The sequence below is a fragment of the Tyto alba genome, unplaced genomic scaffold (assembly GCF_018691265.1).
Source record: "Tyto alba isolate M040663 unplaced genomic scaffold, T.alba_DEE_v4.0 Super-Scaffold_14, whole genome shotgun sequence".
Classification (NCBI taxonomy): Eukaryota; Metazoa; Chordata; class Aves; order Strigiformes; family Tytonidae; genus Tyto; species Tyto alba.
This window is the reverse complement of record NW_024881276.1, coordinates 38,760,876-38,786,176: the sequence shown is the minus strand read 5'-3', so window position 1 is coordinate 38,786,176 and position 25,301 is coordinate 38,760,876. Positions and strand designations below refer to the sequence as shown.

The following is a 25,301-nucleotide window of genomic DNA, read 5'->3' as shown; positions in this document are numbered from 1 at the left end:
GTATGGTTATGCAAGGATCTCTTTCTAGCTTTTCTCTGCAGTCATAATTACTAGAAATTCACTATAAAAATAAATAAATGAATCAAAGCTTTTATTTAAATATACTCTCTTGATTTCACAAGGAGATGACTTTCATTCATCGCTACATTAATTAGAACACAAACCCAACTCGTTTAGCCAAACTATTTAATACCAGAATTTTAAAGAACATGAAAATCATCATTTTGGAAAAATAAAACCTTGTATGTGTTTTTTTTACTTTATTCAAAGATGGGGTTTTATAATAAAGGAAACCCCCACTTTGTTCCAGTTTGCTGTCATATTCAGCTGTAGCTCTGTTTATAGTCAACCTCTGATAAAAATGACATTGTCTACAGCATTTAAACAGTGTTTTCACCATAACAGTTTTATCAATCTATTTCTAGTTGCATAATGCAAATTGAAAACTGAAACTAACAGTTAATAATTACAGTAGTAATTCTTGGTCAAGTAAAACTACCAAAGCAGTAAGACTGCCATTATACCCAGAGAACACATCGCGATCCTGCCCAGAGACAGCAAGGCTTCTTTGACAGAATAAGCACTTGAGCTCATCAATTTTCCTAAAAAGAGAGCTCATTATCTTCATACATAGATGCTGCTTATAAAGATAGAAAAACATTATTACTCGTATTTTACAGAGACCTTAACTGATATCATGACTTGCTCAAAGCCCAGCTTCAGTGGAACATTGGACAAAACTTAATTCAAGCCATCATTTCTTCTCTCAAAGTATATGAATTTTTAAAATATTCTGAAAAGGTACAGTTAAAAGAAATAACAGCAGGTTTGATATGCTTCAGCTGTTAAAGTTATATGGTACTTTAATGCTTAATTCAAGCTAAACATTGAGGTCATTAGAAGAATCTGTTGAAAAAACTGTTATGAAGCAGCAAACTGAGTGTTGTGCCTATCAGACTATTACCCTTTACTGTTTCAGATGTAACATTAACCGGATTGGAAGAAACAGAGTGGAAAAACTCTTGCTTAATTGACATTTGAAAGTCAAAGACAATGGCTTTAAAAGGAAATATATTGCTTGGATTCCAGGGGACTAGCCAAAAATACGAAAAAAGAACAATTAAGACTACAAACCTACTATCCTTCTGTTGAAACTTTTTTTTTAAAAAAAATAAATTTAAATAGTACACAGTAAATTAGATTTGATTTCTGGCAAATTATGCTTTGATACTGCATTCAGCAAGCGCTGGCTTCAATCAATGTCACACTAAAGCTCTGTTATGCTAATAGCCGCTTGTGAGGCTGAGCGGGATGATATGGAAATCAGATGGTTGAACATGAATAGAAAGCATAGGCCATGTACAAGGGGGCTTTGAGATGAGGGGATGGGGGGACCCTAGGGTTAATCACATCATGTTCAGAACTGTTTTTACAGCACAGAACAGTATTCTACTGCAAGAATTAAAATGGAGACAGAAAAGCATGAGCAGTAGTGAGCATTAGTTATGTTGTTCAAAATAGGAAGAGTGCATTCTGTTGCACTCTTTCTAGATGTTGTTTTATGCATGACCGAATGGATCTTGTATTCTAATAATAAATGTGTATGAAGGTAGCCTCTGCTCAAATGTTAAAGAGCTACAGAAAAAAAAAAAAAAAAAAAAAAGAAGAAAAAACAAATACTGAAAATTATTTCAAAGGGATTTCTCAATTCTTCTCCAATCTTAATATTTAGCAGAATTTCTAATCTGGTAGGATGGATTGCATTAATTTATTTCCCAGTAGTGTTACTGAATACTAAAGGTTATGCTGAGTCACCAGGAGCTGATAAAAGCTACTGATGTAGAGAAGCTTGACTGAGACAGTGAGTTCAGTCTTCCTAGGTGAATTCTGGTCACCTGGTAAGAAATGTAGCAGAAGACTCAGAAGGGGAGAGGAAAATTACCACAGAAAAGTGTGAATTTATAGTAAAAAGTACATTGATCCCATATCAAGTACTAGCAACATTTTCTTCCAGTGACAACGGTTTCTAAGCTGATCTTGTGATTTGTGGTTCACATTAAATTCAATGATCCTAAGGGAATTTTACTATCATGACTTGATCATAGCACCTCCCCCAGCCCAGGTGCCCTGGGGTTCATACAGTATATTGCTGTGATTTTAATTAAAAGCAGATACTGTAGCAAGTTTTAGTCCAGTATTGCTACCGCAAACAGAAATGGAATTGCATCCACAGCAACTGGTACCAGTGGGATTTTTGTTGTTGTTTGGGTTTTTTCTAAACATCCTCAATTACCTAAAGCAGTCACTGTGAGACCAAACTCATTTTACCTAATCCAAACAGTTTTCACACAGTGAAAACTTTCATAATCTTTTAATTACATGTACTTAGATGAAATGTCCTCATATACCATGGCATATGAGTCTTTACTCAAAGCTCATTAAAGTTGGGAGAAATTCTCCTATTGGCTTATGTGGTCTTTGGATTGTATCCACTGGAAAAATAATACATCACAGGAAAAGAGTGAGAGCAACAAATTTTAAAGGGCTTAAATTACAGATTTGTCAAGCTTTAATTACAACTAATTTCAGTTGATAGTGAACTGTAAATGAAATTAATTGTGACGATTACTTAGGCAAGCTAAAGTGATACAGATGAGTGCTTCATTTTAAACTGGAACTGTTTATTATCCATAAACATATTTCTGTGACTGGTTCAAATAGGGTCAAGGGGAAAGATGCTGACTTGTAGTAGTTCTAAGCAAATCTCAGATAATGCTCACTGATAGGGGAAAAAGGTTTGAGGAACAAGTAGAAACACACTGCCTGGTAAAGCATCAAGATTCTGTAAGACCCAGTTCTGCTTCCAGCAGGGAAGAGACAGTAGACCATCCCAATATTCCCATCTACAGTCTTTTTCAACATTGTACATTTGCAGCAAGAAATTAAATTCATAATAATCCTCTGAATAATCAAAGTTATACCTGGTACAATACTCAGTAACTCTGTCTGGAAGTGAGTCAATTAGGGTGATAAGATAATGGCACCTTCCCCAAATTGTATTCTGACTTCTGGAACCCCCATCAACATCACATTCTTCTTTTGCAAAGCCCTCAAAGACTTGAAACTGGATATCTCAACACTCCTTTCAAACCCTTACTGCAATGACAATATTCATATGGCCACTTCAGCTAGTCTTCAGTAGGTGTTGGCATTTGAAGAAATCAAACTCAGTTCCAGGTCTTACGAAATACACATCAAGATTTGCATCTAAGATATTTACATGGAGGACAGCAGAAGCACCCAGAACTCTAGAGGAAGTACTACGTATTTTGAAAAGGGAGGTAACTCTTGACATCATCTATGGAGTAGGACTAATATGTAGGATTGCTTTGCTGGTTCCAGACACTGGATTAGATGATGGTACAGGAATTCTTGAAAGAAAATAATGATATCTCACCTCTCATTGGTTAAATTTGTCTAGAAGGTCTGGTAGATACTTGACTTTTGGATGCTTTTGTGATACAAATGTAAAAGAAAACTGTAAGACCCTACTTATATATCTTGCTGTAACAACATTTGCCCTTTGTATAGCATGAGCTGCCAAAAAGTGCATATATGAGAGTCTAGGAGTTTTGAAAGACATTTTGCAAGGGTACTATTGTTGATGGAGTAAATAGAGCGATATAGAAAATATGTCCAGTCTCAAACACTAGAAACCCAGGTTGATTCAGCAGTTCTCAAAAGTTCAGATCATCTTAATGGGTACTGAAAGTAATGCGTGGTTCTTAGGACACAAAGTTATTAGTTCACTATTAGCGATGACTAATGATAAATCAAAGGTGCAGCCTCTGACACAGGAGCCATTACAGAAGCTTGAGAGGATGACAGCTTAGGCCTATTATGAATTCAGATATTTCTTATCAGAGATAAACTAATGGAAGTTAAGGATGGTCAATTTCTTTAAAGCGAAAATACTTCTCAATCTTATGGTGTGCTCCAATGATCAGGTGTGTCCCAGACATGGAAGGAAGTAATTTTTTAGCATGATAGTTACGATTAAGTTGCCTGTGAAATGAGTTTCCTTTTTTTTCTCTCCCATGAGTACAGGAATCCATGTTAGCATAAGAATCCATAACAATTCCCCAGTCTGTATGAGTGCAGTCGGACTTTGAAACAACTGCATACATCTCATTTTGTGGCCATTTTGTTTTTTTTTTTTTTTTAACTGTGTTCTATTCCTTGTTCATTTAGGGTGTTCTCTTTCTTTCATGATTTCTTCTTCAAGTGGATGGTTCTACCAATAAAAATGAGGAACGGGTAGGTTGTGGGAATCACAAGTGATTCATGAAGCCCTTCAGTAGACCTGGGATATTATTTTAAAATTACACAGGTGGAAGTGGCGAAGCAGGAATGTGGTTTGGATTCTTCTGAAAAGCAGCTTCCCATAACCTAGGGGAGTGATGGGAATCTGTTCCTTGGATACCACCTTTAACATTGACACTGCTTCAGAATTAATTCTCATATGTCCTGCACCAATAGATCAAATACACCAAATTAGAAGTATGGGGGTAAAGTGGGGAGGACTTTTAGCAGGCTGAATGAAAGGAAGCACTGAGGGAGAGGAATTGGGCTACAAGGGGGCAGAGGTAGAGGGCAGGGGGAAGTGAGGTCCCAGCAAGTTTATTACCAGGACCAGTTCTGCTGTATGTGTCCTTCACGCTATTCCTGTCTCTTGGAAAGTGATAAATTCCTTTTGCTTTGTTTGGTGTTTCCAAATGAGCCATGTAAAAACACAACAGCATGAAAAGATCACACTTCAGTCATTTGAGAATGCTAAACCTTCCTTCATCCCTGGACTAATTGTTCTAATCTTCAATTTAAATTCAGGGTCTGAATTTCACATATAACAACATTTTTATCCTTCAGTTGTTCTGAAACACTGAAGCAGGTAATCTCTGATAGCGTGGAAGCATAAGCATTTTTTCCTTTCTTTGTAAGAGGTGAAAGAAGTCTAAAGAATCAGTAAATAAAAAATGCTAACTGTCCTATTTTTTTTTGACACATAAAATCTCTCTTTTATCCCTGGATGACCTAAAAGAAAGAAGTAGGATAAATCTGCATGGTGGAAAAAAAAGAGATGTGAGATAAACAATAATGAAAAAGCACGTTTGGTTTATATTCAAAGTTTCTCTGACAATTTCAATTAACATAACTACCAATTCTGCATTTATGATTTTTATAACAAAAGTTGAAGCACAAAAACCCTAAAAATACAATCAAGGATTTGTTCATTTGTTCTTCCTTCTTTCCTAGGACTAATGTCAATAAAACAAAACTGTGAGAATAATTATTAAAAATTCCAACTTTGTCTCCTACATAGCAGAAAAGAAAGGCATATATTTTCTGACCTCCACCCCCATTTCCAGTGCTCTGAGTTCAGCAGCAGCACTTTTCCTGACCCTGTCCTCCTCTTTGTTTTACAGTGCATTTAAATATTTAGTTTAAATATCTGGTCTGAATTTTATCTCAACATCAGACTCTAGTCTGCTCTCATTTAACCATACATCTCTTTTTTATTGTATCTTGTCCAATCACCTCTTTTAAGTGGCCCCTGCACCTTACAGATGCTCCTGGAACATCCTTTCTAGAATGTCCTTCACTTAAGTTTTAATGCACATAAAGACAGGTTGCACTGATTCTGTCTGCCCAATAACATAAATTACTCAGTACTTTCTCTACTCTAGACAATGATTTTTATTTTTTTTCTTTTTCCTCAAGTGTCTGAAATCCACAATATACCTTTTGTTCAGATCAGATAGAAAAGATGCTTTCCTAAAATCTTAACACTTTAGCCTGCTTCCTATTGTAAACTGTACTATCAGGAGATGGCTTGTGCTACTATACATTCTGTGAGTTTAGCACACAAAACAAATTATGCCAACAAGAAGACATGTAATCTGCCATGATTACTTTTGTCATGGGAGATAGCAGGAGGGTTCTCTAGTAATGTGTTTAAAAAAGAAAAGCATACCCCTTGCTGATATAGTAAAGTCTCATCAAAATAGTGAGTGTAATCTGGTTATCTCCTCCAAAAAAAACATGAATTTACACTCTGAAGAGAAGAGCTAAGGAGATGATGAGAAAAGAGCCTAGATAGGCTAATAGGCTACATCTATAGTGGAACAGATGACAAGTTCCTGGCTTGTTTACCCTTGAGAATAAAAAAGGCTAAGAGGAGATACTCTGCTCAATTTGAGCCACTGTTAAGTGAAGAGATGAAAAAGAGGAAGAAAAAAGACTATTTATGCTCACTGACAATTGCTAGCATTCATGTAATGGGGCATAGGGTAGTTTTCCTGTTGAATAATACTGAGATCATATCCAAACTTAATATAGCTAGCCGCAATTGAACAAAGAAGGTAAAGGGAAAAGTGAATGCATTAATGTATTGATTTCCACATTCCTCTTGAAGTAAGCAATTTTTGCTTTTAGAAAAAGGGAAAAGTTTGGGGGGAGCAACACATCAGAAGACTTTTTTGTACACTAATCTTCAAAGATTTATGGAGAGAATCAGAATCCACTGAAGGAAGAAAACAATTCCCACTGACTTGAGCATGCTTCAGGAAAGTTAAATAAGATTTACATATGGAGCTTCTTAAAAATTTCCTAAACCAGAGCTAGGCACTAAAAAAAAAAAAAAAAAAGAAGCACTTGATCACTTCCTGCACTTGCTATAACTGGGTTTTCTCTAAGGGAAACAGTATGAGTACTGGCACATACTTGGTGCCATAATGGAATCAGCTAGGCCATCACAGTATGACATGCTAAAACTTCAAGTGCATACACTGCCATCTTTCACACTTATCACTGAAGAAGAATCCTTTCAGACCTTCTGCATTTCTGTTCTGACCACTATCCAGCATCCTGAAGAAGACTTGGAGCAGCTGGGAATGAATCTGAGTTTTGCGAATCAGCACTTAAATGCTTGGTGGTTAATGTGCTCAGTGCCCACTTGCGGATCCATTCTAGCCCATATTTGCAAGTGTTGTATTTCTATGATATCTAAAGTTCTTATAGGATTCAAGTTTAAGTTCAGCTAGTGGATGTTTTCCATCCAAATGTTAAGAACTTTAGGATTTTTAGACTGGTCTTTAAAAGGCTAAGAGATGCCAAAACAAGTCAGATCCATATTTTAATCTCTTACTGGTATACAAAGGAATCTGGATTTCATTCTGTGGCAAGCTTTTCTCTTTAATCTGAAGAATTTGCTTTTAAATTTTTAAATAAGAACGATGCATTATTCTTTCACTTAAGGGAGAAACAAATATAAAAAGCCTAATGTCCACTGATATCCTTAAAGAAGAAATTTTTCTTCTGAAAATTTCTACAGGTGGTACCACAGGCAGACAGGCAACATACCACACTTTGATATAGATTTGAGATTTCCACCACTAAAAGATGGCACCAATGTGCCAAGCATGATCTCATCTCTTCTGTCACACACCAGTCGCTGTTACTGATATTTTATAAATCCTCAGTGTCTCAAGTGAAGGTGATATATTCTTGAATATGCTAAAAATAAAATAATTCATCCTATATAGATTTTCCCAGTAAGAGTCAGAATGGAGAACAGAGATCTTTCTCACTTTCCAGTCTAAAACACCTGAACAATATCATTCTAGTCACAACACCTAACATAACTTTTTTTAAAATACAGCTTTTCCTATTTTATGTTTCATGCTGCACCACTCTTAATAGACCATTAAGTCATGGCAGGCTGATTTATGTCATGAAAACTTCCCCGAGCAGAGTTAAATGCATCATATAGTCACATTGCACTTAAATGTGAATAGACTGTACTTAATTAATATGAAATATGGGAAATTTCATATCATCAAAAGATGTCTTATCTGTTTCTCTCTTCTCCAACTTGGTAGGGAAGTGATGTTTTTCTAACTTGGTTGTTGTTTCTTTACTTCCTTAGTTAATTCTATATACTTGATTTCACTCCAGGTGGCAAAAGTATCTAGCTATTTGCTTCATGTTGCTTCCTACAGGGAAGATGAGTCATAGCATGTGACAATAAATTAAGTAAACCTGACTAACTGCAAAGCAACTGAAACGTAAAAGACTGTTTTTTCACTTGGATGCAGTTGAAAATAATTTGAAAACTGAGTACTTTGTCACATGAATGACTGTTTAGATGATTAAGAAAAAGGTAACTGAAACATCAGACATCTTCATAGATCTTCTACTTAAACGTGAGGTCCTCTGTCTCAAAGCAGTATAGCAACTGCTTTTGAAAAGAGGGTCAGTGTTACTTTCAGTGTGACTATACAAAACTTTTGGGCTCCTCCCAGCTTTTGTGCTTTTTTTAGCAGCTATTTTCCTGCCCAACTGCCATAAGAAATACAGTAGAATGTGAAAGTGAGAAAATACTAACTTGTTCATCTGGAAAATCCATCTAATGAGTGAAATAATGATAGAAATGGTCTAAATAGGGATAAATATCTTGTTTCCTATGCCTATCTGCTGTAAATCCTCTTGGAAATCTTTTCAAAAGGATATAAATAGGAGAACATCTATTTTAGAAATGGGCAGCACATTTATTCCTAGCAGAAAATCCAAACATGATGAGTAATCTGGCATAGAGCTGTTAAATTCACCAGCTGCCATCCACCTCAGGCAGAACTATACCTCATTTTGTCTATGTAGTATATACCATATGTTAATAATTGCTTGAACCAAACATGGTCATTGGTAATCCCAATCCTGAATTTTCCACTCAAACTGAAATTTAAATAGAAATTATATTTCTATTATATAGAAATAATAAAATATAGAAATTATATAGAAATATATAAATATAATTTCTATTTAAACTAACAGAATATAAATATTTGAAACAGGCAAAAACTGAATAGAAAATAAAAATGATTCCATTTTCAACAAGAATTGCAATCCCGGAACATTAAAAATACATTTCTCTATTCTTCAGTGATAAGACATTGAAAGAAAATGGTTTGGTCTTGTTTAAACACAGTAAAGACAAAACATGTCTGCTTTGAATTGGAGATAGTGATGAAAGGTAGGTGCACCTAGATAATACTTAGATGTCATGAAAGAATACAAACTTTTAAACAGCTCCCCTGAAGTTTAACATAAACATAAATACAGAAATATACTTCTGTTAAAATGTCACCTGTCTAGAGAGCTGTGAGTTTAATAACATTAAGTAGTATCTGCTTTAGCTTCCTTTCTGTAAGGAAAGGTATTTTTGCTCTGCATTCCAGTTGACTTGCTGAACAAAAAAATGCTACAAGAATTGAGTCACCATTCTTGTCAAATGACAATTTTAACATAAGATCACTTGGGCTTCTTGATGGGGAACTGGTGGTGGAGAGGGAAGTTACTTTGTTTTGCCTTACCAGGCTTTAAATTTTCAAAAAACAAGATAGGTAGTCACCTGCTTTGGCCTACTCTTGAATGAAACAAATATATGAACTGTGGAAATCAGTTTCATTTCAGGTCCTTAATCAGAAAACAATAAAGGTATACACTATCATAAGAACAGCATTGCCTTTTCTACAGGCACAGGATAAGAAAAAAATGACTAAAAGAAACTAATCTGCTTATATATAGCAATCACTACGTACACACTTCTACGGGAGTTCTAGATGTTAAATATCTTTGAGGTTGGGCTTATTTACTTAATCTTTTCACAATGATAATCACTAAATTAAATAATTTGATGAAGACCATATACCCATATAATAATTATTTTAAGGTCAATCATTCTAATTTATGTTTCCTGAATAAATCACGTAAAAGAAGAATTTTCTTTGTACCACTTGCAACAAAATAAAATAACCTAGGCAGGGAATATGCCAGACTGACCACAGCATGGTTACACAAGGGGATCATATACCTGGATATAAAGTAACTTGAGACAAAGAACTTCTGTACAAGCTTTGGAGATGGAATCATGGATGACTCAATGGCCTGAAAAGTCTTAAAGAAGAATCAGTGTTCTGAAATGAGACACCATCAACACTGCTGAAACCTATCATTTTATTGTGAATCTCCAGTCATTTATTTTATGTGGCTTTCACAGAGCCTGAAACAGTCTCTACTTCGTGAATTTTTTTCTTTTCTTTCTTTTAAGAGTGAGAAAAGTGAGAAAAATATCTAGAAGTAAAATATTTTTAATCTTGCAGTATTTTCTTAGTGAATGAAGAAGCAGCCATATATCCCCCCTCTCTCTAACATGAGAGAAGTATACTTACATCAGAAGTATACTAAATTCATACTGTATTTTCTAAGCAAAGGAAAGTTTCCTTATGAGGTTACTCCAGTTTTACACTGTTACAACTCCTGGAAATGAATTTCTTGAGAACTACTGCAATGACAAAGTAATACTGTAGTGACTGGGGTTTAAAGCTTGCTATCAAAATCCCAAATGGACAACAGTGAATTTCCATCCTGCACAGGGAATTCTCCAGGTGTGGATAAGCCATGCTGTGACTGCAGAAGTACTTGGCATGGCTATACGTATGCTAGTTCAAGCAAGCTAATAAGCACGGGATCACCTCAGTTCTGGAAACTGACTGTCTAACCTGGATTTCATCATTAAATTTTTCCAGCCTTTCTTCCTCCATACTCGTAACAGTGAAGAGCTGAGACAAGTTCAAACTCATAAACTCTAATCAAAACATATCTAACAAAAGTTTTGACTAAAGAAAGACCAAACCCCTCAGCAATCTCCATAAACACCAGTACTGACTTTTCACACTAATCCAAAAAAATCACACTAACCATATTATTATTCTAAAAGATACATCTAAACACATACTACAAAAATCAGAGGAGCAGTGCAACTGGTTGAATTATTTAGAAAATCCATATAGGCACAGAGTAAACATCCGTGAAAGAAAATTAAATAATACGTTCAGGCTATTTCTGAACACCAAAAGTGAATTTCAGCTACTGACAGTTGCAAATTTTCCATTACGGTCAGTTAGATTTTTATAAATTTTCAGAAATAATTTCAAAGGTATAGGAAAAAAATCAAATTTTCAGTGTTGGAATTAAAAATCCAGAGGTTGCCTTCCTCTTGATTTGTTATTCAAAACTGGCTGCATAACTACACAGTGCATTCCAACATGCACTCCAAGATGACCCAAGAGCAAAAATCAGTGATAAACTTTCTTAACAGGCACGGAAATCTACTCCAGCCCCTCTTCAATTTCAGGACTACTTAATTTCAAAACTCTTTGAAAGATACAAGAAAGACAGGACATGCAAAGCCTGTGCTTTTACTGCTATGCAATAAAAGCATAATGAGCTGATCGTTCAGGACCTGGTAGAAGCTCACCGAAGTCAATACAATCCTTTATGTTGATTTCAATGGCTGTTATACCAGGCCCTTAAATAGACAGTTAAAAACATCTGAATGAGTGATTTTGGCTCAGTATCACCAGAACCCACCCTGTTTCCCTGATTGGTATTTGTTGATGATTTGGCAAATGCATTTATACATGACACAGCAGAAAAATACAAAGTTCAGAAATAGCACTTTGACAGTCAAAATCACTTGCCTGGTGTTAAACAGTTAAAACTATTAAGCACTGGCTGCTAGTTTCAGCCAGCTAAAAGCTGTTGCAAATGAAAGATGAAGCATTGCATGAAGCCATGCTAAAATGGATAGAAGGATGGTTACTTACCAACGGGGCGAGCTGTTGACATTACAATGGTGTAGTGAGAACATAAAAAAGAAATTAAAAAAAGAAAAGAATATTTGTCAGAATGCATGACGTGTAATGTTACTTTCCACTATGGATACTACCATGATTGCTAACCCTTCAAATGACCGCCTAAGTAAAATGTTTACTGTCGTTAGTTTAGGCACGTGCCACTATTATCACATTTACTTGATCATAGCATCTGAACAAGCTGACAGGAACCATTCTGAGAAACATTTTTATTATCTTCGCATGTCATCATCAAGTATCATTGTTAATGCCTGATAAAAGAAAAATTGCATTGTGTTAGCACAAACTTTTTGATCCTGATGAACACATCCATTTAAGCCACAGACTGCCAAATGTGATGCCAGTAGATGCAAGGCGTTTGCTTTCTGAATCAAATATCAATTGAATTTTAAGCATGACCAGTCAGTACAGCGGTAAGGGCTACAGAAAGCCCAGGACAGTTTTTCTCATTCAATAATGGGCATGAAAGCTTACAGCACACTGCTTTTTCCTCACTGACAGTGCTGATGAAAATATAACAAATAGGCTGAAATGGCCACAGGGATTTCAACCCAGAACCTCCCAAATTACTGCTTAGATAACTTCTTCCTAAAAAAATTGCTGCTAAATGATCGACAGGTTAATACTGTCTCAGGTTGATATCAAGATTGAAAGCTGCTGCTGCAACAAGTGATTTCTTGATTATAGCAACAGCCCTTCATTATACTTGTGCTGGGGAAGAGGGCTGTCAGTCCCTCTCTTAATAAAATATAGACATCCCCTTTCAGAAGAGCTGAAAAGTTGAACATAAAATTGACGCCAGGTTGCAAAACTACCCTTTATTTAGCAGCAGAAGTAGTTACACATTTCTGAGCAACAGCACAATTTTTTTTTCTCTTTTTTTTTTTCCTTCATAGGAAGTTAACCAGCTCTATATGCTTATGTGCATATATATGTAAGATATGCAGATTCAGAGGTAACACAGCATACAAGGACCTTCTCAGCTCTCAACCTTTCTCTGGCTTTTTCCTTACTTTGGCATACTCACTTTATTTAACCATTTCAAGCCTGCTGCCCTTTCTCACCCATCATCTATTTGAAGACTTTCTGGCTTCTAGTATTATGGACATATTCCTTCTTCTGAAGAGAGATAAGGAATAAGAGTGATAGGCTTCTTTCCAAGAGAGGACATGAAGGCTGAGTCACAGAATTAAAATTCAGTTGTTTTTGTGACAGCGTATTGCAAACATCCTGACTGTATCCTCATCCCCTGCTTTGAGAAGATGGAGCCATGAATGAGGGAGCTAAGGATTATGCTGCCGTTGCCAGGTTTGCAGCTGCAATTACATGACACCTGCAAGGACCAAGGCACCCTCAAGGTAAATTTTGAAATGCTATATGGTTTTGTTCCTCTAAATAACAAGTGGTTAATAGCAGTTTCAGACAAAACTGGCAAAAGTTTAAGAATTCAGAATTAAGGCTTCCTTTAATTAAAAAGTCCGTTGTTCATGGTCCCTTTAAAGTCGATGGGAGATTGCCCAGTCCTTTGTTTTCAGAAAATTCAGAGCAATAGCCTTCTCCATTGAATTTCTTGGCTTTTCTCATTTTTTGTTATATCCTGAACATTTAATATGCTTATAATATTGTGGCTTCCTTTGTGTTGGATAAACACTATGTATTTGACTGTAAATGACAAACCCAGGGGGGGAAAATACCCAAGATAATGAAAAACTGCTTTTACTGTAGGAAAATCGATTAAATTATATATTTCCTTGGTTTTTTTTCACTTTAATTTCATCAGGCTCAAGCTTCAGTGATTTCAGAAGATTTTTTTCTTGGTTTTAGCTGTTGTTTATATCACAAGTCTGGGTAGCAAATCTGAAAGGCTTGCTCCGCTAATATGTGCAGCGGACACAGTTCTAGGAGTATTTAAAGGCTATCAAATTGATTGCCAGATTTATTGGATACCATGATTCTGCCTGTGACAAAGGAACAGAGTGAGAGTATTTCTGGAAGTTCGCTGTATTCTCATACTACAAAATGGCAGAACAATTTCTTACACAAGCATGTAGCAGGTAAACCTATTTTTTCAGTTTAAAACAGGAAGAGTTGCATTATCACTTATTGTCTAAAGCGAACACTGAGGTAATATTTTAGCAGATGGATTATCACAATACTCTCTTTTCTTTGTTATATACTAACATTGCCCACCCCCCCACCCCATCCCCCCACCCCCAAGCCACTTGGTGCTTTTTTTTCCCTTTGAATTCAGCAAATTAAACTGAACTGTGTCCATGCATTAAATGGATGGAAATGGAAGCTGGCCTCTTGGGTCAGTTGACCCCAGTTCTAATAAAGCAATCCATTGAGACTTTGAACATTTGATTTAATGTGTATGAAAAGAGGAGAACAGATAAAGCTAAAAATGTTTTTATTAACCTTTCACAGCTCTACTGAAAACCGTCAGCATGCACCACTAAACTGTGAAATAGTGTCTGCATGATATCCATTGTGCCAAATTGCTGCTTATCTTTTGGAATGAAGTAATAACTATTACACTCTATTTACTCATATGGAAATATTAGCCTACAAACTTTTTCTCTCCCCATAATCTTTAGCATGTCTATATCTACTGTCACAAAAGGCATTTTGGCAACTCATTATTCTACTGGTCTTAAAACCTCCCTACCACATCAAACAGCAGCACATAAACACTGAGTGCATACTAGAGACCAAGAACATTTTTGGCGAGAATATGTTAGTCTCTACCTTGTAATATTTACAATACTTACACAGTCAATCTTTTTCCTTTGGCTAGGTTTATTTTTCATATAAAGAGTAATGGTAGAGAGTTTAATTATAGCAGAGCTAATCACATAATAATACTATCTGCATTATGTTTGGCATCAATAAACATAGTTACTTACTATACTCCTTAGACTTATATTAGAGAAAGGAACATGAATAACAGCCTAAACTGGTGGCTCACATATTAAAGTCTACACCCACAGTTCTGTATTGCTTGCTTATGCATATATATGCATCTGTTCTTGAAGAAAAAAGCATTCAAACAGCTTTAACTTCAGGGAGATTCTATTCTATTGAAGTAAATTAAAATTTTTCCTCAGATATCAACAGGATCACGATTTCACCCCTGTTGTAAATCAGTGCAACATCCACAATTGCAAAGTGTATGTGAAACCCCCAAAATGCCAGATAAGAATGTGGCCGATTTTGTCGGAAAGCAGTTTATCCATATAGGACATGGGTTCTCCCTTCATGGGAACACTCACCTCGCACAGTGAGGGTAGCAGAGGCTTCTACTTTTCCAACGCGATTTTCAGCAATGCATGTGTAAGTTCCTTCATCTGTGGTCATGGCTTTCTTAATGCGCAAAGTGTAGTCATCTTTGATGTCATACCTGCGTTACAGAAAAAGAATTAAAATTCTTTCTGTAGACAACAGAGACGAATGAAAACTCTCACCTGGAATATGCCAGTCTGAATCTATCTTGAAGCCAACTTTGGAAGATAAATTATTATCTAGTATTAGATAATTCCACCAAGCATTAATCTTCATGACATTTTTATTGCACTCTGCATTAGTTAGAAACTTTACATAAAATTAGTATTGCTACATTCACTCAGGATTAGGGCTTTATTAATAATATCATTCACTTTGTCCTTGATCTAGAGCAATAAGATAAAATTAAGCTATCAGACATCAGTTATCAATACATGACAGCTCAGGTTTATCATGCCTTTAACTATGTGAGCTACACATTTTGCCTTTTGCTGATTTTGAAATTTCCCTTTATATATAGTTTTTTTCTACAGCAGCAACCCCTCAGGGAAACTGTGAGCATGTTGGTAGGATCTGACACTACAAGATTACAAACAATAAAAAATATATTTAAGCTCTGGAAGGTGACATTTATTGAAGAGGCACATTAAAGGAGATTTATCAATTTCACAGTAGTACTACAAAATGATTCATTAAGGGAAGACAATAACTTTCTCTCTTTCTTAAAAGAAATCAGAAACAATTCAGTTATGCTTTGTCCATTTCTCTGTTTCTACTGTTGTAATGATTCTAAAAGTAAGAGGATGTATAAAACTTGAAATAATACAAAGTAGTTCAGCATGCAGTGAACATTCATACTCAAGGTATTTAGAGTGCTTATACCTAGAAAAATATTTTCAGTTAAATTGTTATTATCCTGCAGAAGTCAAGCTTAATAAACTATTTTAGGCTCTGATCCAAAGCTCATTAAAGTCAACGGGAGACTTCATCTTGTATGAAATTTCTTTGGCTCCCAAATCATGAAAACCCTGGTTTTCAGCATGGATATTTTACTCTTGAAATACTCTCTTGTAAAATTATTTTCAGCAACATTTCTTCTAGACATAATAAGCCCATGATACCTTAAGTCATCTTGAACCTAGAGTTAGTTTCATATTCTTATGTATCAAATAGTGAAATAGGAACATGAAACTAAAGAAAGATCAAGACTTCAGGAGATGTCATTACTCTTTCTCACTGTATATACACTCATGACAAAACTTCAGAAGAATTAATTTACCTTCTCTTTGTTATGCAGTAAAGACCTGGTAGACATGTTCAGCAAACATACTGAAATCATATGGAAGAGCGCCCTTAAATGCTTTGATGAATAAGAATGTAATGCAGTTAGTTACAGGAATGTTGTGAGGCTCTATGAGTATTTTTAAATGCTTTGTGAACCTGAAACATTAATTTCTGTGTACATAACATACATTACTATTGGTTCTTTAGTATAGATTTGTAGAGAGACCACTGTGTGCTAACAGACTTTAAAGCCTCTTAACTCAAAGGATCTTGTATGTTGAAACATATATTATGCTATATCTAACATACATTCTGTTATATCTAATTAAAGCTCACAACACCAGTTAGAGCATTACTAACAATTCCAAGAATAAAGAGAAGTCAAGACATCTTTTCACACTCACAACTATATAATACAACTTCATTTCATATTCAGTACATCTATTCTATCCATTAGCAAAAAAACAAATTTAAAAAGACCAAACTGAGGCTAACCATTCTGTCAGAGATAAATATAAACACATATAATACCCCTTTTGTTAGGTATTACGCTTCATTATATGTATATGAAGTACCTCAGGTTTAACTAATGAATAAGAGATATGCCAGAGAGAAGAGTAAGTATATAACATGGCAAATTTCAGAAATTTATAGGGACAATATTTTTGTCTATTGCAGTACCACTAGGGAGGTAGGAGGGGGAAGTTATGACACTAGAGACCTTGATATGCAGTTTCTGGAGCAGTACAGATCTATTGCAACTACATTCAACAGCCATAGGCATGTGAGGAACATTTCTTCTCAACTATGCACAAATTACATCATTTTGCACGCTGTGCTGCACTAGTCAATGGCAAATTAAAATAATTTTTTTCATAAGAGAGAAAAGGCAAATTCTCTCCCTTAAAAATCTCAAGAATATGACAACAGTATCCCACAATGATGGAGCAGTTATTTGTCTTTGGCAACCACAGAGTTGCAGACAAGAGCAAATGCTTATTTTCTTGACATGAGGCCAGCCTCAGGGGACTAAAAATATAAAGTTGTATTCAGCTCCTGTAAGATGAGAAAACTAAGATTAGTTGTAATATAAATGAGTTGTATATAGGAATTGCAGTTATAAAGCTGGGCAACAATTAGCCATTTATTTTATCGTTTTTTTTCCTTTATTTTTTAGGACAAATAACATCCCTGTGGTTCACTAACCACTGCCGAGATAAAAACAGACAGGCAGCAAGACTCATCTGACTGAGTGGTTGCTTGAACGGGGATGCCGGCAGCCTGGGACAGGGCTCTCCAGTCTGCTGTGGGCTGCAGCTGACGCGCTCTTCTTCATCTCACGGACGTGCCGGTGCCGGCATGCCAGCCAGCTGCCTTGGAGGCTTCGGCAGGCTTTATGCTTGCACCTGCCAATCATGCAAATTGTGCGAAGGCTGCTGGGGGAACGAGCCAGCTGCGTGGCATGCCAGGACGCAGAGCGAGGGTACAGCCATCATCTCCCACTTGGGTCGTGAAACGGAGAGAGGCGTAAACATGTTGCTATCATGGCCCAGTTATCAATTACTTCAAGGAGAGGCCCAGCTCTCCCAGTCTGCTTCTCCAACAAGGCCATACTGGGGTTTTGGACCACCCTGACAGAATGTGCCATCTAGCAGCTAAGATTCATACACAGATGGTCCCATGGGACATTATAACCATCTGCTGTCCTGAAGTACAGATACGCTGCCCCTCATTCATCTGTTCCACCCACACTGTCCCCAGAAGTCACTACGGTTCAGTAAAGAGCTTTGACAGATGAAGCAGGCATGAAGGAGAAAGGAAGAAAACTGGCTTTTAGCCTGATCCACGGCAGCACAAAGAGTTTGTGTGAGAAACAAACCAGGAAGTAACAAGGATTGAAGCCTGAATGTGTTTTCAGTTTCTTGAGGCATCCACCTGTGCAGTCTTGAACAATGTCTTGTCTCCTCTCCATCCCAGAGCCTCATATTCCCATAGCAAGATGTTTCCATCTGAGTTTCTGGAGAAGCTCACTCTCCTCTGGATTAGTGCTACTGAACACTTGGGGAATCAGGATAAGGGCCTCTCTGACTGTTAATACCAACCACAGAGAGAGGTTACCAGACTCCTGGACTGATGATGGAATGGCCGAAAACCAGACCGTACTGGTTAGGTTGGTCCTTAATGTTGCCAGTGCACTAAGAAGGCAATGCCTTCAAAATATGTGCAGTGTCAAGAAACACCTTCTGACATATTCCTCAAATATTGCTGACTCCTAGCCAATTAATGACAACATCCAGCTAAAAACATTGAGCGTCAGACATCAGTTTCTCATGTTTATGGCCATCTAATTGGTTTTAAGTACTTCTCTTTGTTAAACATTTGGAGGTGCTTAACCTTTCAGTTCATCTTTGACTTCAGCCATCCTACTTAGCTGGGAGACGTCTTTCAAAAAGATAGTCAGCCTGTGCCTAGATAGAAACCAGCCATTCTTGGGCACCACGTTACATAATTTCTATTCTACAAGTAACAGTGAGAGCAGGTCTGCCTTTAATTACCCAAGAAGGAAGTAGGGGGCAGGGGACTCGAAAGGAAGAAAGAAACAGAGAAACAACAAGCAGATGAGAAAACACTGCTGGTGAGGAAATTCTGATAGAAATTGGGTGATTTTGAGTGAAATCTGGCAGTCTCTGGCACATATGAATGCATTCATTGTTGCTAGTTTTGATTAATGACAGTTGCACAATAGTGTGCTGACAGTCACTGCCATACAGACACAAATTTTTTTTTACATGAAACACTGCTGAAAATGCAACCCAATCAGATTTGGCCCCTGAACAACATGTGCTATCATCACTGTACCGTGAATTGAGATTGATTGGTAACCAGCTGTGACAAAGTGGGAAAAAGAGCCTTGTCTTTTTCAAGAAAAGAAAAGAAGAAAAATAAAAAACTGAATTGTGTCAAAACCATTACCATCTGCTCAACCAAATAACAAATAAAACAAAACACATTAACTGTTTTTAAGTATCACAAATTAAGGTACTGAGGTTGGATTCATGCATTGGCTTACGCATCTAAGAATAATCTTGAATTAAACTGTGTTTGTCACAGTTATACTTTTATTTTCCCATATTCAGAAGTGTATCTGTCCATACTCAGCCACCAATATTCCATGGTTATCAAATTAAAAAAAAAAAAAAAAGAGAGAGAAGTTACTGAACTTAGAGGGATTTAGCACTATGCATTTTTGCATTTGATATACATTTTACTGAATGCTTCACAGAACCCCTAGATTTCCAGATTTTCAAAAATGTGCATGCAGCTATGCATAAAAATATACACGCCCCTTTGTCTTTCACATGCACAGGTAGCAAAACTGTGTCTGTAGCTGGAGTCATTATATTCCTAGATATCCAAGTTGGCCTAACTGGTAATACAAGGTTGCACTTGCTTCAGCAGTTTATTTTGAAGCTGTAAGAATATATTACTGAATTCAACAAATCCAACTCAGAAAGTCATATTTCTTGATAAAGGGAGTTTGTAGGAGAAAAAAATCACATTTTAACTGTGGCAAATCGATGCCACTGGCCTCCAAAAATTTACATCAATTTATACCAATTTTCTTCAAAAATATTACTGTAAATAAAAAAAAGAAGAAAAAAAAAAAAAGAATCTTTGTATGTAAGCTTTGTAGGCTTTCCTTTTTTTTTAGAGATGGCACAAAAATTACTTTGCTCTGGTTTTTTTTTTGCCTGTTTGCCAGGTTATTTTGCAAAACGCGCACAAAGCTTCAGGATTACTCACTACACCAATGATTAGGAAGCCCAAATAGAGAGATGCTACTGGCCAAAACCAGAGTAAACAGGAGGTAGTTAAGGAGGCTTAAGCTTCTGTCTCCACTTCTCTTTTGTGGTGCTGGCACTTCAGCTCCCAGCATAGTGCCACAGCTTTACACTGGCTCCCAGGCTCTCTGTGCCAGATGGAGGGAGCCAGGGAGAAGCTGCAGCAGGAGAGGAAGTGTGAGCTCCTTACCTGCTTCAGCCTGGTGTGAGCCAGAAGCAGAATGGAGAGCCTCCATGCCCACCGGTGATGCAGCCACCCCTACTGCAAGCTCCCTTACAAGAAACGTTGGGTTTTTTCACTTCCATCCCATGCATTGGTAAGTGGAAGAAGAAAGAAGCACAAACCTGCACGAGTGACAGCCTTCTGAGGGAAAGATAAAGGAGTATCTGGTTTTCTTTCTCTAGTGAAACCTGAATCAGCTACAAAGAGAGCATGAATGTATATATTTGTGTGCCCTGGTCTCAAATTACTCTCTTGTACCCCTGAAATCAAGACAGCTTGTTGCTGGGTGGCTCTAAGACACTGCTTGCAGCCATAATAAATTGAGCTACCAGGGAGCTATCCCTAAGGTGCTGATAGGACTGCAGCCCCTCACATTTATATGTCCAGATTCCCATTTATCCTTTGGCTATGCCATTCATGCCAGAGAAAGGTATAAAGCAATGTGACATCACCTTGAATTTCTTTGTGTGAGGCATATATGCAAGCAGTCATATAAAGCAGTTCACTGGCCCTATTCCAACAAACCAGAAAAAGAGCTAAGTGATACAGGTTACTTACTATTCATTAATTTGATTTTCTTAAAATATACTGACAGCAAGTTCTGTTTTAGTCCAAAATCTTATGGATTGTGATTAGCAGATTATTTGTCATTTCTTATAGTGGACACTTTCAACTGCAATAATCTAAAACACAAACCCACACTGCACTGTGCCTTAAACCAAGGCATTCGATAAAAATTGACTAAATCTCATGAAAGATGTATACAACAGTTACAGACACTGGGCCAACATTGTGAAACCATACCTATATCCAAGGAAATGGTGTGTTCTAGCTTCTCTGGAAGCATTACACTATGCAGTACTACTCTTACTGCAAACATACATATGTGACTGCACGTAACTAGTGCCTCAGAATCAGTAGCTATGTGCTCAGGAGAGAACCAAGAAAGAAAAATGAGACTGCTTTTTTATTCTCTTTGAAATAATTTGGAAACAAACAGAAGTTAAGAACAAAACACGTCTGGTGATCAGTGACTCAGTAAACTCTATCTAAACTGATGCAGGCTCCATCTTTTACCTCTACATCTTTGCACAGAGAAGTACTCATAGGGAATTACCACATGATAATTGCCCAAAATGGGCTTCTGATTTGATTTTAGTTCCAGACAGAGCTCCACATTTCAAAAACTGGAACATCAGTGGAAGTATGAGCTAAGAGACCATGTAATGACTTGGCATGGAGACTTATTCTCCTATCACCAGAAGTAGTCCTTTTGCTTACAGATGAGGCACATTTGTCAGGCACTTGGGGAGATTTGTATTATTAATGCCCATGTCATAAATTCATCTGTCAGAAAAGCACACTTGATTCTCATGGTTATCTGTTCAGCGCATGCTATTGAAATAAATTTTAAGGAAAAGCAAAATACTGGTTTTGTTCATTTCTATTTTTTAAAAATTGAAATGACACTGCAAGGACTGGAACACAGAAAGAAGTCCTGAGCCCAGACTGGCATCTTGCACTCACTAAATATGGTTTGCTGCATTTTTTTTTAAACATGAACACACAGATTATGAGTAGTTTGAAATAAACAGAATTTGTGTTGGCCTGTCTATTATTATTTGCCTTAAGCATGATGAATGATTATGATAAACTTGTCAGAGAACTAACTGAAATATTTTCTAATCTGTATTTCGAATCACTAACCAACCTTGAAGTCGTAATTAAAGATGAAGTCATGTTAATGTTTTAATGAAAGTTCCTTCAACATTACAATTGAGCCAGAAATCATATTATTAAAAAGCACATTTTATTAATGTTAAGTAATTCTCAGCATAGGACTGACCAATAGGAACTGGAAAGTAGTTCTTAGCATTAAAACTTTAACCTTGAAGTATTTTCATGGACAGTTTTTGTTTGTTTTTAACTGAGATGACAACTTTTGTATCCCGTGAAGGGATGCAATGTGCTAAAGCAGAAGAAATCCCTGCAGGCCAGCTATTCTAGTAGCATGAAACATGATGTGCTCAGAGCTCTTGAATCCTACTCCCACTTGAACATAACTACCAGCTTCCCTCTCCCTGCTCTCCTAAGGGTTTTACAGAAAAACTGCATAGTTAACTATCTTTACTTTTTCATTCTACAATTTTAATAATCAATAAACTGATGAGAGTGAGCTTAAACTGTTCGATATCCTTATACTTTTTAAGAAAGCAGCCTATCTCAATATTACGAAACATAAATACAATGTATAAACTATGTGATTACTATGATTTTACTTAGTATACTCTGCTTTTCTGATACTAAAGAAAGATTCAAGCACTAGAATGAGTATTTTGAGTGAAATTCTACATTAAGTTTTCTTGGGTCTCCTTTCTGTAAGACCATTTAGTAACTGCAGTCTTCTGTGGGTGGAAAATTCAGAGAAATCCATGTTTGAGGCTGTTACTACTGGCATTAAATTTTATTTCAGAACTCTGCTAGTGACTTCATGAATAGTCTGAAATTTAACAATTCTAGGATGTTAAATAAGAGAGAATAAAAGCCAAAACATTCTCTTGTAACAAACCTACTTCAAGTGCACTGCCAGTGATCACTTCATAGATCACCAGTGGTTCACATAGCATAAAGAGAAAACATCTAGGCAGGACTGCTAGTTGACACAATTCCTTTATGGTTGCTGTCCATGGAGTTGTAAAGCTATTTTCCCACCCTTGACCCTTAAGTAAGTAACTGGAAACTGTTTTCATGCATCTGCAAACAGACTGCCTGAAACAATAGCCCTTCTTCAGCTCTGTGGTGAGAAATGACACTTAACATGAAGCCAATTTAAATGTCAATGTTATTAACCATTTCTCTGCTCATCAGTCTAGCAAAGCCATGCATCTAACACTTTTGCTCACAGCATTTAATATTTCATACAAATTGAATGGTAGATAACTGCTTGGTTAGACTACAGACCTGTGGTGTAACTGTGGGACAAAGTATGTACAGGACTTTATTCAATGTTGTTACTCGAGGGATTTAAAATGTCAAAAAATATTCTAATTTACACTTTCACTTGGCCATGTATTCCTTAAAAAACTGTAAGGAATATTTTTGCACTTACAGAATAGGAAGGGATCACTGACAGGCAAAATATCAGTCAGAGAAAAGGAATACTCAACCAAAAGAACATGAGAGAGCACCTCACCAGCACTGGGTTACATCATCTTGACACTATATATACAAAAATAAACCAATCCCTGCCTCCCTTTTGCCCCTCATCACTTCTCTATCTCTAAATGGTATCTCTGGCTTCACAGGAGAAGTTTCCGTGAATGATTCAACATAACAGATTAAAAAGATGCTTACATTGCACTCCGCTGAAATCTGCCTGTGTTCAGTTAGGCTACGCAGACCCTCTTCAAGCTGTGCTGCAGCTTGCCCTGTGCCAGCCATGTGCTGCATTAAACCCAAGATAACAACATCCTCTGCAAATTGCCTCTACTCCCTCCAGATGTATGTAAGAATAGAAATAGCATATTAAACCTCTTTCTTTCACTGTCTCCTTTTGACAAGCTATTAAGAACATCCAATCTTCTCCCCTATGCTCCTCATAAAGGGACTTAATCTATCCTTGATGCTTTAGCTTAGGAAACAAAAGATGGGGCATGCAAATCATACTGGATCTAACCAGAGGTGATGAATAGTACATGGGATAGGGCTAATATGAAAAACATCCTTTTTCTCTGACCCTTTCTTTAAAACCATTCATTGTTATTAATTGCAACAGAAATTTGCTGATGTAACCAAAGATTATAACCATTACACTACTAAAACACACTCTTTAATTAATTTTCAATACACATTAGACTGCATTTTGTTACAATCTGCACAGAGATTAACTCGACCAAAGCACACAGCGCTGTAGTGTTATTAACTCATATTTCACTGAAAGGTCATTCTCCCCTTGGTTGTATCTAGAGAAGGCTGTAGTTAAATACCTCACTATCCCATCTACTGAATATAAATAAAATTATGTAGCACTATGTATATTCTTAAAAATTACCATCTCTCTGGTTTACAGGGCCTTATCGTGAAGAAATACAAATGCAGAAGATCTCTGGCTATCAGACCCTTTCTGGATCTCCTCTTAAAAAAAAAAATCTAACTTTTCTGAGTTTACTGGGATAAGGTTTGACATCAGTTGCATTTAAATCCATTTCAAAGATTTGCTTCTGGAAGAGAGTAAGATATATTAGAAGTTTCACCTTTAGTTTTGCATTCACAAGAAGCCATGAAGCAAAGCACAGAAATTATAGTACTTACTGAAAATGCATGCCTATGAGAAGTGTGACAGACAGTATTTCTGCCCAGGATATGCGTATGCAATTACTTTTCAGGCACAAAGAGGCCAGTTTTAAAAACGTAGCAAGGCTAAGATCTGCACAGACTTTTGTTGTTGGAGCTAACACATGTCTTAGAGTAAGTTAAGTCTATGCATTAAGAATGCATTTTCTCAAATAATTTTTAATGAATATTCCTAATCTTTAGTAAATAAGAAAGCTTACTGTGCTGTTTATGATTTTCACTGCTGTGTGTCACTGCTCCGTTTCATTTAATAATGTACAATCTCTTAACACTTAGCAATATACTTTGTGTAAACTACACACCATTTTTGTTCTGAAGCATCACTCTTGGGTTTTCAGCCTACACTCCCATTGTGTGGGTGGCATGTAAAACAAATACCTCTTCCTGCTGGTGCAGTTGCCACTTTTCATCTCTAGTACAATATTCATCTAATCAGTGCCTGTAAATGCAACTTACAAGAGCAGGTTGTAATTTCATTAAAGATGTATTTACTGAGCTAAACCAGCTGTTCTGGGCTGGAATACAAAAAAAAAGGCCCATGTGATT

The 25,301-nt window shown here is 36.6% G+C and overlaps 1 protein-coding gene across 7 annotated transcripts in view; it reads right to left on the bottom strand.

The window, feature by feature from the left end:
- Positions 1–25,301, bottom strand: part of ROBO2 (roundabout guidance receptor 2) — a 946,026-nt gene that overhangs the window by 108,036 nt on the left and 812,689 nt on the right. For all 7 annotated transcript variants that reach the window (XM_042788459.1, XM_042788462.1, XM_042788460.1 and 4 more), the window contains exons 6-7: positions 15,044–15,171; positions 11,724–11,735 (exon numbers count right to left, since the gene is read on the bottom strand). In XM_042788459.1, the coding sequence (XP_042644393.1) occupies positions 11,724–11,735; positions 15,044–15,171 (140 nt within the window). The remainder of the gene's footprint in view (positions 1–11,723; positions 11,736–15,043; positions 15,172–25,301) is intronic.